Consider the following 17,105-nt stretch of genomic DNA (forward strand, 5'->3'; position numbering starts at 1 on the left):
TTGACTTTATGCAGCATTTGCTTGGTGAAATTCTATAATTACTACATGTACATTATTATTACCAGTGTTGCATGAGGTACACAGACAGACCACAAACGGACACGAAGGCACATCTTTTTAAAACTACTTACCCTGTAGGGGCTATTGGGCACATTAGCTCCTCCCCAAATGACAGCAAGTGTATGTTTCATTGGTTTTGTAGGAACATAAGAGCAGGCATAGATTCCACCTGGCTTGCTTCTCATCTGAATGTCAATTGGATCACCATCTCCATCCTTAAAGAGAAATGGTTTGGGCCAAAATTAAACATGATTTTAGAAGTTACTGATATTTACCAGAACTGTCAGTTGATCCAAGTAACATGGCTTTCAGTGTCCATTTATGATAATCATAATATCACTTCATGGTTTTGGATATGCCATCTTATAACATAGTACAGAAGTGATACTATATATATAGTATACACACACAGGAACAAGCTACCATGGAAAACCAGTATGATATAGTGGTCAAAAGTACAGTACCCATTGTATCACCTACCAATACATTTCCTTATATGTCCTTTTTTGATGATAAAACCCAAAGGGTCTTGAATAAGAAAGCACAGGGAGCTTTGAGTTTCTCCCTACCAACACACTTGCAAAGTGCTAAACTCATTCTGGGCAGGTACATCATACCTCTGAGCTCTGTCTGGCCAAGAACAGCCTCCTATCTCTCTGGACTTGGAAATCTGTGGCTCTGCAATGAGAAAATGTTCCCTTTCCTATAGTAACTTAAACCAGAGAACATCTCATCCCCCAAACAAGGAACCTGCCCAGACTTCACCTCCTCAGAGCTTGTGCTTAACAGTCCAAGCAGCATCACTCCTGAATTTGCAAGTTGTCGTCTCCATCATAGGATGATGCTTGACTTGTAACCTCCCAGATTTGTGATTGCCACTGCCCTCATAGCAGCCATTTTATGGGAACATTCACTACCTCTTCTCAAAATTCCATGAGGGCCTTGCAGGCTCAACAAAGGTTGAAGCTGAGTTCTACTTCCCATGCTGCCATGAAATACCCTAGGCAATTGTGGGCCAGTCACCATCTCTCAGTCTAGCTTGTAACAATTACTTTGAGATGAAGGGACAAGGTATATGTGCCTCCCTGTACCCCTGGAGGAAGGGTGCAATCTAATCAAATGAATGATTAACATAAGGGCAACAAAAAATGTTGTCGGAGTTCCCCGCCCACTAGAACAGCAGCAAACTGGAAGTTCTTACTGTTTCTTCACTGTACACCCACAAGCTGTTCTGCACTTTTCAATCCATTGTGCTACATTTAGTCAAGCATGTCACTGCCTTAAACAATCTACTCCCACTCTAAAGCACTTTCCTTATCTAAAGTGTAGCTTGTTCCATCACCACCACTGATGACAGAGTACATGAAGGAGGCCAATGATGCAACTGTCAGAAAGTCAGCATGTTACCAGATCTGTGTGGGAGGAAGCTGAAAGAAAGTAGCTCCCATGACATGAAAGGCAAGTATGAACTGGCCCTGAGCAAAAAACCTGATCAGTTACATATTTTTTTAAACTACAGATACAGCTCAAGTCTTAATATATTTAAAAGGAAGTCTCCGATTTCTCCAGCAAACACATATTAGGTACATTTGAATGGTTTGCATGCAAATATATGTCTATTTCATCTTTATCAGAAGCAAATGATATCTAGGTTCTGGTCATACTTGTGCATAGATCTTCAGAGGAGCATTCCCAGCTTCACTGGCGTCAACTGTAAACTCTGCAGGATTGTTCACAATGCAGCCAGTTCTCTCCAGACCTGGACCATAAGCTTTTACCTAGGAAAGATGAGCAATAATGGAAAAAATGCTAAGACTCTATTACAGCATGGACACCGTAGGCCAATCAGTACAAAGGTTGATTTCAGAAGCCAAGATTCCTCTTTGATTGTATATATTTTACTGCAGGAGAATATTTTCTGTTCTGGAAGAAACCGGCTCTAACTAATGCCTAGGAATGTAGCACTCCTCAGAGAAGGGCTTGAGCAATCAACTGCTAGATCAAAATAAGGCCAAACTAACCCAGGACAGACCTTCACTAGCTCTTGCTATGCCACTGGATAAAACATCAACATCAACTTATTAATGGTGTCCAAGGTTTCCCATGACAAGCTATAGCACAGTCTTCCTTCAGCGGAATGTACCCTAAAAGCCATTCTATAAAAATGATTTCTTCAAGAAACTTTGATAAATTGTAATCTAAAGAGATAAATCCTCAGGCCCTTGCCTTGTCTGAGTCAAAGTCTACAGAAGTTGGTAGGATAAATGCCATGTAGGGGCTGTCTTGTATGTCCTCATCATCACACATGATGTGTACAGCATATTCCCCGGGTTCTTTGGGCCAGTACTTCACATCACATGACCCATCATTCTGATCATCACATTCAATTTTCGCCTGGGATGGACCTTCGATGGCGAAACCTGAAAAAAACACAAGCATGTTAGATATGTAAAAACTACAAATTATGATTTTGCTGATAGGACTTAAACGATGTATGGTATCTTAAATGTTTCTTTAAAGTTAGTTCACATCCACAGCAGCAACCTTTCTTTGCAGCAGATTTTGGAGGAGGCAACCCCCAGCATACATTTCATCCTACTACAGAGCAGCCCAGAGTTGCTCATTACAGTAGTTGCACTTCTAGGGCAAACAGGACCAAACACTATATTTCACAATCACTTTTGCTATCCCTGCCCACTTAAAACAGGCAGCCTAGTGCGTGTGACAACACTGGGAGCTGGTGGGGAAAGCATGGCTAAAATCAGACTGAACAGAGCAGTCAGTCCTACTTTCCTGTCATTGTTTGCATATATATAAAATTACATCCTGCATACATTTGGGGCAGCTAATTGCCAATTCAACTGTGATATAATTAAAACAAATACATTCAGCCATAGCTTAATCTACAGACCAGACAAGAATACAGTTATGGCAAATAATACCACATTAATTCGTTGCTTGTAAATATAATGGGGGACTGCAAGAAAAGCATATGGAAAACACACACTGATGGTCTCCAATACATGTGCCAGCTTTATATCAAGGAAGTCTGCTTTCTGAGCATTAGCAACTAGTCCACTAAAATGTGCTTAAAAGAACACAGGTTATACATTTAAACTGAGACAGCCTTTGCTAGACCTTTTATTTAAGACATTTTTGGGCACTACATTTCTCTAATTTCATCTAGACTGGCTTACCCAATGATCCCACTTCTGGGCCAATGGATTCTACCACAAAGTCGGCAGATTTCCCAACAACTCCTTCATGAAGTCCTGGCCCCCAGGCTCTCACTTTTTGAGGACCAGCTTCAGGACCTACTTGAACTTCAAAGGGGCTAAAAGAGAAACACCAGAATTAAAGATTAGGAGAAAAACACTGGAGTAGAGTAAGAAGAAGAAGAATTGCAGATTTATATCCCGCCCTTCTCTCTGAATCAGAGACTCAGAGCAGCTTACAATCTCCTATATCTTCTGCCCCCACAACAGACACCCTGTGAGGTGGGTGGGGCTGAGAGGGCTCTCACAGCAGCTGCCCTTTCAAGGACAACCTCTGCCAGAGCTATGGCTAACCCAAGGCCATTCCAACAGGTGCAAGTGGAGGAGTGGGGAATCAAACCCAGTTCTCCCAGATAAGAGTCCACACACTTAACCACTACACCAAACTGACTCTCCTAGATGCAGTAAGAGATCCAATTATGAAATCTGCATTGTTGCCCCTTTACACCACCCTATCCCAGGAAGCTTATGATTACATCTAGGCCAGAAAAACTGTTCACCTCTTGTTCTCCCCTACACACAGACACTCAGAAAAATGGAAGGACGTGCCATTAGCCCCCCCAGCAACACAACAGTTTAACAGCTAGAAGATGCAGCTTTCAACTGTCACCACTGTTCTTCCCCACACTGCACACTATTTCAGGTCTTGTCTGAATCCAAGAAAAGTGAGTTCAATCACATTTGTCCAGATTAATGGATGAAGAAAGTTAAGGGCAAGGGAGACACAAACTTCCAAACCACACAGTATCTGTTGAAAAGAAATTGTGATTTAAGGTTCTTACACAGTTTGCCTTACCCAAGTTGTTTAAGACTGCAGTTTTAACTTTGCCTCTACCAAATAATGATCTGATGCTTTTCTGAGTTATATAAGGCAACAAAGGCAGGTAAGGCATGCCCTCTACTTTTATTAAGGGATACTATTAAGTTTGACAGATATAATATTATTTATTTTTATTTTATATCCGACCCTCCCCACCGAAGCAGGCTCAGGGCGGTTCACATTAAAAGGTAATAAAAAACAGTATTAATAAGCTGTAACATAAAAATATAAAATGCACCATAGATAAAAACATATAAAACAATATCATACAACAATGGTAGGTGCTATTTGATCTAACAGTAGATTGTATTGGTAATGGTGGGTAACTGCCACTTCAATCGATGTAAGTTTTATTACTTAGCTATTACTGCATGTTAAGAGAAAAGTCCCAGGTCACAGTGGAGTGTTTGAGGTGGGCCAAATAGAGTCGATTTCTTTTTGGGCTGGATGGTGTAATATCTGGTTTTTTTCTGATATCATAGATTTTAATTCAAAAATGCCTGGCAGAAGAGCACTGTTTTGCAGGCCCTGCGAAACTGTGAGAGCTCTCGCAGGGCCCTAACCTCCTCCAGAAGCTCGTTCCACCAGGCAGGAGCCGCAACAGAAAAGGCCCTGGCTCTGGGCACCTTGAGCCTGGCCGCTTTGATGCTGGGGATTGAGAGTAGGTTTTGTGACCCTGACCTAAGTGCTCTCTGAGGTACATGTGGGGAAAGGCGGTCCCTAAGGTATGCAGGTCCCTGGCCATATAGGGCTTTAAAGGTGATAATCAGCACCTTGAAGCAAATCCAGTAGCCAGTGCAGCGCTTTCACCACAGGTTGAATGTGTTCCCATGAAGGAAGCCCCATTAACAACCTGGCTGCAGCATTCTGCACTAGTTGAAGCCTCTGGATTTGGGAAAGGGCATGTAGAGGGCATTACAATAATCCAACATTTCCAGCAGAGATTGGTGGAAGAACGCGTTATATTACCATGCTTATTCCATTCCCTTATGTTATTTTAGTCTGCAACATTATGCATGTCATATGTTAAAACAAGGAACACTTACGATTCATCTAGTACCTGAAACACAGGAAGGCCCTCAGCTGATACTACTAGCAAAGATTAGTTGAAGGTCCTCAGCTGATACTACTAGCAAAGATCAGTCAAAGGCTTTCAACTGATACTACTAGCATCTAGTACCTGAAACTCAGGAAGGCCCTCAACAGATACTACTAGCAAAGATTTAATTCTGTTCTTAGAAGTTCTAAACAACTACAGCAGCCTACACTATCATAACTAGTTTATGGAGAATGTACACATTTACGTTTACATACTGTGTTCTAACTCACCTCTTTGGGATGTTGTGGCCTCCCCATAAAATTGTGACAATGTATTTTCCCGGGGTTAATGGATAGTATTCAAATGCATATAACCCATCCACAAATTCCTTTTGTTTCACAAGTTCCTCCAAGCCTTCTGTAGAAACACAACCTAGCATTAATCTTTAATAGTTCCAGTCCTATTTCAGGCCTTCCACTCTTTCAAATAGATTCCCAAGATTGAAGTAAAAATTTTCAACCGAGGGGGGCGGGGAGAGAGAGAGAAATTCTAGTTGTCTCCTTAGAAAGATGGCATAAACATTTCCAGCAGAGATTGATGAGAGAACGTGTTATATTACCATGCTTATTCCATTCCCTTATGTTATTCCTTAGTCTGCAACATTATGCATGTCATATGTTAAAACAAGGAACACTTACAATTCATCAGACCTCATGACCACAAGTATTCAGGGAATGCCTACTTGATTTAGTTTCCTAGAGATTCAATCTAAATACACTTAAGTTTGTTGATACAAGCCTATTGTCCTTAATAGTGCAGAGTTGGCAACAATGCCATACCCAGCACTCGAACACTGTCCTGTAAATATGACTGTACAGGACATTTAGGCCAACCCCCAATTCTCTACCAGTTTGTAGATGGCTGAAAGTGATTATGTCCCTCAGACAGACCAAGAGGGGAGTAAATCCAGTGCCTATGTTCAAACCCTATTATATTCAAGAGTGTGGAAGTTATCTGTTTTTCTAGGCATCAGACATGAACTCTTGGCAGCTCCTGTTCATTTATATTCCAGTCTTGTTCATACTGAGGTAGAAACAAGGGATCCTGTGAGTTCAGTCCGAGGACTCTGATTGAGTTTCTGGGAATGGATAACCATAAATACCAGGAAGTATAAAGTTTTGCTTTATTGGTAGAAGGTAACATTTCCCCATTTCCATTTTGGAAAATTGAAATAGTCATATCAATGACACTACGAAGCATAAAATTATGTTACCTTAAGGTACTTCTCACACATTCCCAATAGCAAAAAGTCTATACGCTGAACTGGAATACTGGATGCTATGTCTCATACTTCCTCTCTTTTACTTCTAACATTTGAGCAAGGCCTTGAAGCAGCTAGTCAGTTTGTATGACAGAGATCTCCTTTAGGTAATCCACAGCTCACAGAGTGCTGCATTTGGTAATACCATCAAGCAAAAGAGCTTTGTAACTATTGTATGTCCCATGCACTGCACCAAGCACAAACATACAGTAGATATAGCTACTAACTGTAACACCATTTCAATTACCCAAGCATCTCTGCCCACTACTGTTGACTCTTAGCCAGCATGTGTGACTGGAGTGAGAGGAAGGACATTCTTATCGAGCTCATGACACAAACCAGTGTGCAAGCTTTCAAATTATTCAGAATTCTCAATTAGGCTGGATGTTTTTAAAAATGCTCATGCTAAAAATTCCCTTCAAGTTCCCTTGAATTCCAACACTACAGGAGATCTGGGAGTGTGGAGAGAGAGTTGAATCTCTTTCCATGCCAAAACTTCCTACTTGAAAGGGATTTCATTTTATGAGCTAGCATTCAGCAGTATTATGCCCCATTCCACTACCTCATTCAGCCACATAGGCTGATGCACCCTCATAGACAGATCCCCTACACCTCCCTTACCTTGATATAATCATGGCTATATATAGGGCTTTTTTTGGTAGAAAAAGCCGAGCAGGGACTCATTTGTATATTAGGCCACACCCCCTGACACCAAGCCAGTCGGAACTGCGTTCCTGTGCATTCCTGCTCAAAAAAAAAACCCCACTGGATATGTTTTATGACCAATCAGGATGGGGGAAAGCTTTATCTGTAAAGTCTGCTTGCTTGTTTGGATCTGGCCACCAGCTGCAGGGCCTGATCTGCTTCATGCTGGGGAGAACACAAGGAGGCAGAGATGGATGCTTAGGTTTCCTACAGCAGAAGCCTGATCTGAGACAGCTAGGACTGTTGTGAAGCCTCCTTGCAAGAAGCCTGCATGCTCTTTATTTCCCTCTTACCAATATGAGACACAACAGCTCATCCAAGACACCTAGAGAAGAGTAATGGAGAAAAAGGGGGGTTAACCACCACCACCCCATGACCAGCTTGCTCTTTTCCCAGATAGCTGCTGCGGTAATTTCATTCTTCTCTGCAGCCAACCTGCTCTACAAGCAGCTGCCCATGCTTGGTTAAGAGCGCAGAGGTTGTGGGGAGAGGTGGGAGATTTCTGGAAAGGATGGACCCTTTACTTCCATCCCTGGAATAAGGCCTGCCTCTCAGAGAAACTTGCAGCTTGATCTTCCCTCCAGTGGTAGCTGTTTCAAGATGGAAACAACCTCCAGCCCCAAGCTCCATTGAGTGACCTTGCCTACTTTCCTGAAACATGGGGCAGATGCCATATTTGGGAATGGTATGCAGAAGAGTCCACAGCTTGCATGCCAAAGAGCCACATATGGCTCCCAAGCCACTAAGTATCATTGCTTTAGAAGTAGTATGTCTGCATAACCAAGAAACTTTATGATAGGAAGCCACTTCTGAAAAGCAAGGAGGCACTTCATCCTTTTGCTGACATACCCCACCCACATCTCAGACAGAGCCATGTCTAACACACACAGAACTGTCAGATTTAGTTTGGCTTCAGATTTCTTCTCACTGCATGTTTGTTTTACATTTTGAGCAAACATCTCATGAAAGCCTAATGCTATCATGGTATTCAGACATCTTCTGGCCCAGAGCCTTGTTAAATATATGCTTTTTTTGGCAAAGCTTTCCAAGCCCACTAAAAAGGAGCTATACAGCTCAAGTTCCTTCTCTACAAATAAGTAAACAAGATACTATCACTTAGTCAGCTGGCCATTTTATGCTTCCAGATTTGTCAAGGGGGGAAAAACAGGTCTGCCTCAAAGCCTAAGCAATGCTAAGAAGCTGAACACTTACTTGGCCCTTTAATTGCCACATGAATATCTCCACTCCCTGCAGCTTTAGTATCAACCCTGAAGTCTGCAGTCTCTCTGATCCGAACTCCTTTTGGTTGGAGGCCTCTCCCGCTGGCACGACAGGCATTTGGATTGCAGGCTATAAGCAAATTGCAGACAGACATCAATACAGTCTTTGATTCCTAAAGAGCTTTCACCTAACCAAGCTGGTCTGTAGCAGCTTTTCTCTGTTTGCTTTGTGATGGATGAGATTTAACTTTATGAAGTGCAAATGCTGTTCTACAGTGTTCAAGAGCAAGACTAGGACTGTCAAGGAATAGTATGCAATACACAATTTGGGGGACCGTAGCTTGTGGTTAAACATCCTTTGCTTTTTATGCATTTAATGGATGAAAAGAAACACTTTCCTGAACACTTGAGATTAGTTTCTGCCATTTTAAGGGTTTAACTGTTTGACAATAGTGAGAGGAAACAAACTACCCTAATGTAAAAAGAGCATTATTGCCCTGGTGCCTGTGCTTTAGGACATGCAAAGTACAACTCTCAATCCATCTTTTTCAATGCATCTTTACTGGCACCAAATCCATCTTTTTCAATGCATATCCCCAAGGAAAAGTATAGCATGACAGAGTCCAATATGGCACCTGAACTGTGTAATATTGCTAAGCTGGCCCTATTATTGTACCTATATGCCAAGCAGAATAGCAAGGAGTTGACTCATGGCAACATGGACATAAAACTGACATGCCAAACAAGCAAATCCATGCAAAAGGAGTTCAAAATGAGTAATACCTTGAAGTGGGAAATGAAGTAGAGCACAAGCATCTTCACAATCTAAATTATCACACTAGTTTAATCATGCTTTTGCTGAACATCCCAACTATTCATAAAACATGTCCGTGTGCAAGATAATGAACAAATGCTAGATAGTGTGGAAAAGTTCAGAGTGAAGTTTTCTGGAAGCCAGAAGGCTGCTTGAAAGAACATTTAAAATTCTCAGCTTGTTTTTCACTTCTTGACTACTATGCTATGGTTAGAGAGATTGGTGCCACAAGAGTTTTAGTGTGAACACTGACTTCCAGTTTAACAATATGCTTTTCTGGAGTTTGCAGCTGCAGCCCTGGCAGCAGGATGTGATCCACCCAGTAAAAACCTGCTCTGCTCTACATCTAGAGCATTCTGTTCCCCAAACCAGTCTACATACTAGTTGTCTTAGACTATCTGACCATGCCAAGAGCAGTGGGAGTACAACAGACAGCTGAGCTTCAGTTTTTAACCTCACAATCAAGTTCAGCAGTTTGTGGTTAAAGCAGTTTGACTTCTTGCAAGACTGCCTGCCAACAGCCATATAAATACTGGACAAGTTGCTTGCATCATTTTTGGATAATCCAGCAGCTTTTGCCTCAGGCTGCAAACCCACAGACTAGATGTTTAGGAAAGATAGCAAAAACATAAGCCACCCTGCACACCCTCTTACCGACACAGCTTGCTCAACTATGAAGCCAATAGCAGTGAAGTCCAACATCCCACAAATTGAGAGTAGCTCAGGAGAGGTGAGCAGAGGTCTGAAAGCCCAGGAGCAAGCAAGGATGGAATAGAAAGCCAAGTGTCAGTAAAGGAGGAAGAGAAAAGAGCTGTGATACAAAATAAGGTGAATATAGTTGCTTTTAAAAGATTGCAAGAAAAAGTTGACCTCTAGAAGTCTCAAAAAAGAGAAATATGGCCATTTAGGATGGCAGACAAACCAAGCCCAGTTAGTACCTACTTTGCATTTAAGCTACAGCAGTTCTATTGCTTGACTGGCTGCTAGATGATCCCTTGCACTTTTTGAAAAGTATATAGTCTTTCAACTCAGTAATATGAGAAGCAGGTACAAATCTGTCCTGATCACATACCTTCACCAATGAGAACATTCCAAGGGCTTCTTGGAACCTGCTCTCCAGCAAACACCACTCTGACAGCATGAGGACCAGCTTGCAAAGGCTTGTATACACAGCGGTAGACTTGATTGCCTTTGTCCTCCACCATCACTTCCACTGCACTCTTCCCCTGAGGATCCTCCACATCTACACCGATGTCACCAACACCAGCTCCTACAAGACAGCAAAGACACAGTCAGGCCAACTCAGTGAGTTTAACTGCAGGGGACCTGTGTCTCCATTTCTCATCCTAGCCATTGCGGAACAGAAGCAAACAAATGGAAAGCAGTAACATCAATTTAAGTCCCTGTTTACATGTTACAGTTAATGGATGTACAATCTATGTGCAGCTTATACATGTGTCAATTCTTACATTATATTCAGCACTTGCATGGCTGAAAACATTTTTAAAGGTTCACAGACAGCTGTCCCTACTTTTTAAGCGAACACACATTGCAGGATATGAAAGTTTATACATGCAGGATATGAAAGTTTACTGTCATGTGTGTACAGGTCTAAGAGGCAACATGCACTGTGTAAGGCAAGGGAGAGAAGACAGAAGTCTACATTGCCAAATTCAGTGACAGCACTAGTTCCTATAAAGTTCACCCCACCAACCTTGCATATATGCAAAGTTTTGGCTTAGCTTTCCTTGAAAAGAATTTCTAAGAGTTACAGAGGTCCACACAGTTGAGGCCCATAAACATCTCACCCAGGTCATGAAAACATGAGTTGTCCTTGAATAACAAGCTCCCCTTCCTCAAAACTGCTTATTATAGAAAACCTTAAGCTAAGCTAAGTTGGTGCTTATCAGTTTTCTTGTCCTGAAGGGTTGAAGCAATTCGCAATATAATGACTGAGCCTCCCACACTGATAAATTCCATGATATGTTGATTTAACAAACAAAGGAGACCGTAAATTCAGATGTCTGCTCATCTCCAAGGTTCAACTGCTACAGACTCAGTCCAGTACTGCGATTTCTAATACTAACTGGAGTTAACATTAGCTAAGAGACAAGACCCGATGTCAAACAGACAATTCCAAAAAGGGTAATTATGTTGTATGTGTACTGGAGACGCTTTAAGTGGGAAGGTATTTCAAAATTAGATTTTGCATGATGTCTTTCCCCATCATTTTTTGATCCAAGAAACGTTTTTTCCTGAAGTTTCAGTGAAATAATAATCCTAATTCCTGCACCCGTGGCTCTGTTTCTTCCTGTCTTCATTATGGGCTTTTGGTGAAGTCAGTGAGATGGAAGTAAGGGTCACATGGAGCAACAATCTGGAACAGAAGTAATATAACTGGGCACTATATTTGCATGTACCCCACAGTGGATGTGGAGCAGTAAACTCCTACCTCAGTTTCCACAATGGCAATTTATTCTCACACGAGGTCAACAGAACAGTATTCATTCTGTTAACTTGTATGGAGAAAGGAAAGATGTAGCCATGAGAATAATCCTAGAGCGCAAGCAGACACAGCTAGTGACTACCAAGAACCATCGGTGCAAGTAACTGTGTTGATACTCACAGGTCTTTTGCCACTGCTCCTTCAGTGGCACCTCCACAGATCCACATAACAATTAGTCCACATGGGTCCCAGGGACCCTAACATCAAGTGTCCATTCAGAAATTGGGCAGGGGGCGGGGGAGACAAGGAAAGAATCTTTGTACCTATGGGTGGCTGGATCCAATCTGTGGAATACCATGAACTCCCTTGCTCTTCTAGGTACTCAGAAAATATTTCTTTCCACAGAATTTTACAGAAACATGGACTCTTGAGAGAAAAAATGAGAAACCAGTATTCTACAGCTACACAGTTGTACTGGAGTTTATAGTGCAAACCCATATAGATCTTCAGTCTCTTACCTGCTGTGTAGATTTCAAAATAAGTAGGTTTGTTGGCTATATTTCCTGTTGCTTCAAGGCCTGGCCCTTTTGCTGTTACTTTACTAGCATCACCCTGGGCTTTGTCAACATGTACTTCGAAAGGACTCTTTGAAATGTGCTGACCAGCAAACAGAACTGTAACCTAGAAATGCAGTAACATTGTTAAAGCTAGTTTCACAAGTTCAGTGGTCACTCTGCAATGGGTCCATGAACAGAATTCATGAAACTGAATTCACTTACAAGATTCTCAATTTAAAACAACTAAAGCTCCTAGAAAGAGAAGTCTCTGTACACAATATAGGCCTGGAAACGTCAAGTGCAGCAGCCACAATGTAAAAGTGAATATACATATTTTATATGTCAAGACACTTCGTTTCCATGGCTTGGACCCAAGATGCCATTCTAACAGCAGCACCTCCAACAGCATCACATTTCTTTCTGAAGAGGAGGGAAGGGAGATGTGTCACACCCCTCCATGCCCAAGCGCTGCAAATGCCTTACTTGCTCTTCATTATGTTCTTTCAGGTCTGTTGATTTACAGGTGTCCAATTTGGGAGACACAGAATACACAGGAAACAGGGAAGTTCACTTCCTCTGACACAACTCTGCTTACACTGCACACAATCCAAACCTCTATTTCCAGATGCATGAGTGCATCTCCTGCCCTCACACCACCATGGCCAGTTCTAACCTCCCCCTCCAAACAAGTAACAAATCTTGGGAGAAATTCACAACACCAATGACTATCTCAACAGCACAGCATGAGATTCATAAAAAGCAGCTGGACAGTAGCGGCTATTCTTTAATATATCTTGTCCATTTAACATGTTGTATCCATTAGGGATATGCACTGCCACTAAAATCTGGACATGGATTTTGAATTCAGACCCTTTGGAATTTAACAAATCCAGAATTTCTGAATATTCAGAACTCCATTAAAGGTAATAGAATAGCCATTCCCCAATTTTTGCAAAACACGCACACGCACACATGAAGGAAAACTGCTTTTTACAATATTCTCTTCAGCCATCTACCCCTTTCCTGGTGCCTATGCCAATACCAAAGAGTTGAGAACATGTGGCAAATGCACACAGCAACTGCTGTTATTGCCAGACATTAAGAAAATGACTGCAACCTGGGCACGAACTATTAACACTGAAAATGCTACCATGACAGCAGTGGGAATGGAACAGTGGGGAAGAGGACAGCAGGTGCTAGGGAGAGGGCAAATATCCTAGGTAGCACTGGCAGGCAGACTGCAGCAGCAGAAAGTGGTGGGTTGGAGCTACCCCAACAGCACTGGGCACAGAACAGTTGCTTGAGTGTATACAATCATGGAGAAGCAGGTAAAGAAGGGAAGGGATAACAGGCAGTGACAGTGACTGAAGCATAGCATACTCTGTACTGTGGACAGAAGTATGCCATTCTCTTACTCAAAGGGCATCTCATGGAAGCCCTATGTTTCCTGCAGCCCTTCCCATGCAACAACTTTCTGAATTATGCCTACACTTCACACTGTTGGCAGGCTCTCCCCCAAAAGCAGTATCTGATTCTACTTCATCAGACTCAAAAATGAAAGTCATAGATACAGGGAAAAAATCTGTTGTCTAAATCTCTATACATATCTATATAACAAATCTGATCCTTATGCTGGCTATATCCCCTCAAAGGAGCCTAAATATTCCCTATTAATCATCTAGTTAAGGTATTCTATCACTAGTGCATACTAAGGGGTAGTCAAATGTAGGGTGAAGCACATAGACAGGAACACAAACTGCTTCAGCATGCAAGGCACTGAACCACAGCAAATGATCGGGGACAGAAAGAGAGTTACAAGTTGCTATGCCTGCCTTTCAATTGGAAAGGACCAATCTGGTATCTCTGCTTGCTTCATAGGGTTGCCAGATGACTAGTAGGGGTGGAAGTCCCCTGCTCCCAGGCCCCACTTCTCCACCGCTGATCAGCAGGCTGGGGGGGGGGGCTTACAACAACAACAAAAAAGGAATCTCACCTGATATTTTAGTGACATCCCCAAGGTTACTTTAATGTAACCTGGAAGTGACATTGGCATGTCAGGGCTATGCTCTGGTTTTGGGACAAAAGCTCTACAGTTAGAAGCTAATTCTACTAGAGAGATTTTGTCCAAAAACCAGATTTTCCTAATGTGCCTATATCATTTCTGGGTCAATTGGAAATCACATTGGGAATGTCGCTAAAATATCAGAAAAGACTCTCTGCTCCCAGAAAGTCCACTCCCCATCCCCTGCCAGTCACTGGAAATCCAGCAACCCTATTGCTTCAGGATTTCATAAGTGATCAGTGACATGGTTCTTAGGCTTTATTCTCACCCCTTTTTCCCCTCCCTTGTCAGAACCATGACAACTCTTTGTCCTACCACCCTTGGTGTCAGGCAATCTGGGGAACCTTTGTTTCCTTTCTCAAGATGCCACGCCAAACTGAGAAACATGTTTCACTTTCCTCCTCTTGCAAACTGCCTAGCCTGTCTTCAAAGGGACTCTGAATATTAGGAACCAAAAGCAGATGATACACAAGGACATGCAGAGGGCATCTCATCCCTCACCCACTACTATGTTTCCTTCTCTGAAAGCTCCAAAGCCTTTCTGCTTCTCTCCTTCCCACCAACTAACGAACAACATTATCTGCCTCCTATCTTCAGTTTTTTCTCCTTCCCTTTCTGGCAGCCTTTCCCTGGAAAAAGTCTGACCCAGCACTGCAGTGCCAACCACTAGTTTGGCCAAGGTGCATAATGAGGAACACATAAGGTTTTTTTGGGGGGGGGGCACCTTACTTTCCTCTGTATTCCCTTCCCCATACTACTCTTCCCTTCCTCCTGGCAGCCCTCATATCCTCAGCTTTCCCTGCCACCCCCCAACAAAGCTGCCTCCCATCTTCACCTGCATTTTAAACCTTATTTCATATTTTTTATATATATATATATATATATATATATACACACACCACCTTCCTTCCCATGTGGAACCAAAGCAGCTTACCTAGCTCTCCTGTCCTACCCTGTGGGGTAGGTTAGGCTGAGAGCGCATGAATATCCCAAGATGACCTAGTGAACTTCCATGACAGAGTGGGGATTTGAATCTGGGTCTCCTAGATTCTATTCTGAAACTCTAACCATCATACTATGCTGGTTTTCATGGGGTGGCTGCTGTTAAACAGCAGCAAGCAGTCAGGCCTGGTCAGGTCATGTGGTAGAATGTATCATGGTGACAGCTGCTGGGGCCTGCCCCTATCCTCTTACCTTTCACTGCAAGCATCAAAGCCCAAAGGCTGTCAATACTGCCAATTGTCTAGCAACAGCCACTGAGGCATTTATTAGTACAGGCATGGCTTCTACCATTAGAGGGGTTAATGTGCTAATGTTTTTATGGTTTCATATTTTTCTGCAAACCAAGGGTTTTTCTCAAGTTTGTAGAAAGATCTGTCTTGTCTATGCATGGCCCAGTCTCTGAATTTAAGTATTTACAGATGAGGCCATCTTGAGAATCAGATATATTGATCCCAAATATCCAGAAACAATTAAATTCACATTCAAAATTATTCACAATTCCAAATATAGCATTACTCGGTGTTTCCAAAACCCAAATTGCACGTCCTAATATCCAACACATGGACAGAGTGGCACTTTTAAAGTGAATACAAGTGGGTATTTGTGAGGCTCAGTCTGTTATTACAGAATAACTGTAGCAGCCTCAAAGAGAAAAGTATGGATTCCTCTTAAATCAGTGGCCATGTATCCAGCAGTCTTATAATAGCTACAAGAATGTGCTTCAGCTCCATAAACTGGGGCAAGCAGTTTGAAAGCTCCTTGACAGAAACATCTTGCTTCAACATCTAGGTTACATTTAAGTCTACAGAACTCAATCTTTTGTGAAGAGATAAAATTACTTTCTCTCAGTCCGCTTAAGAGCACTACTAAAATTACTAGGTTATATCACATAGGACAGGGGAAAACAAAGCAATCCACATTTCTTGACTTCTTTTGCACTAAACTGCTTGGAAAACAAAACCTTGTATGTCAGAAGGAAATTCAGTAGAACAAACATTACATTGAAACTGTAAAGAGGTTATCATACCACCAAATCATTTCCTCAATCAGGGACCAGTAGATAAATCAATGTTCTGAGATTGAAAGAGAATATGCTATTAAAAATGGAGCAGAAGGAAGCCAGCAAATCTAAGTAAACCTATTACACTGGACAATTCAGTTCAAGATAATGCAATCAATGTACTTAGACAAGTGCACTTGACAATTAAGACTCCATTTCTGGAAATTCTCAGCTTCTTACCTTGTGAGGTCCTGTAACTTTTGGCACATACTGCACAGCATAAGTCTTGTTTTTATCATTTTCAGGAGTCACTTTGGCCTAATGAAAAAGTGACAATTAGACCAGTGTTTCAACCATGCACCTCAGAGATTAAAGTTGTAGGTATGTTATGGAAAAAATTCTGTTTTAAACCCTGCCCTGCCCAGTAGCATGTACTTCATCTCACCTTCTTTCATTTGGATTTTCAAACCATTACAGCAACTGCCCAAGAAGACGAGCCTTAAGTTGTATCTCCTCCACTAGGACAAACTCTAGAAGCTTACCAAAAGTTTTGTTTGCCAAGTTTACATAGTTGCCATTTAAGCTTAAGTTGCCTTAGAAATATGGGGACCAATAAAGGATGCATCTTTTGCAAATCACTATAAAAATATCCATCCATAGAGATCATGTGGGAAGCAACATCTGACAGCTCCTTCCCAATGTAGTAGTACCTATTCTGAAGCAATGCTTGCATGGGAAGGAGTATGCTATGACCCCTTCTCACACAAGTCAGTTTGACTTCTGA

The 17,105-nt window shown here is 42.0% G+C and overlaps 1 protein-coding gene across 3 annotated transcripts in view; it reads right to left on the reverse strand.

Moving 5' to 3' along the window:
• Positions 1 to 17,105, reverse strand: part of FLNB (filamin B) — a 120,904-nt gene that overhangs the window by 48,003 nt on the left and 55,796 nt on the right. For all 3 annotated transcript variants that reach the window (XM_060239724.1, XM_060239726.1, XM_060239725.1), the window contains exons 6-14: positions 16,562 to 16,639; positions 12,219 to 12,381; positions 10,327 to 10,524; positions 8,433 to 8,570; positions 5,485 to 5,611; positions 3,258 to 3,394; positions 2,287 to 2,480; positions 1,725 to 1,838; positions 132 to 275 (exon numbers count right to left, since the gene is read on the reverse strand). In XM_060239724.1, the coding sequence (XP_060095707.1) occupies positions 132 to 275; positions 1,725 to 1,838; positions 2,287 to 2,480; positions 3,258 to 3,394; positions 5,485 to 5,611; positions 8,433 to 8,570; positions 10,327 to 10,524; positions 12,219 to 12,381; positions 16,562 to 16,639 (1,293 nt within the window). The remainder of the gene's footprint in view (positions 1 to 131; positions 276 to 1,724; positions 1,839 to 2,286; positions 2,481 to 3,257; positions 3,395 to 5,484; positions 5,612 to 8,432; positions 8,571 to 10,326; positions 10,525 to 12,218; positions 12,382 to 16,561; positions 16,640 to 17,105) is intronic.

The sequence above is a fragment of the Heteronotia binoei genome, chromosome 5 (genome assembly GCF_032191835.1).
Source record: "Heteronotia binoei isolate CCM8104 ecotype False Entrance Well chromosome 5, APGP_CSIRO_Hbin_v1, whole genome shotgun sequence".
In the NCBI taxonomy this organism is placed as follows: Eukaryota; Metazoa; Chordata; class Lepidosauria; order Squamata; family Gekkonidae; genus Heteronotia; species Heteronotia binoei.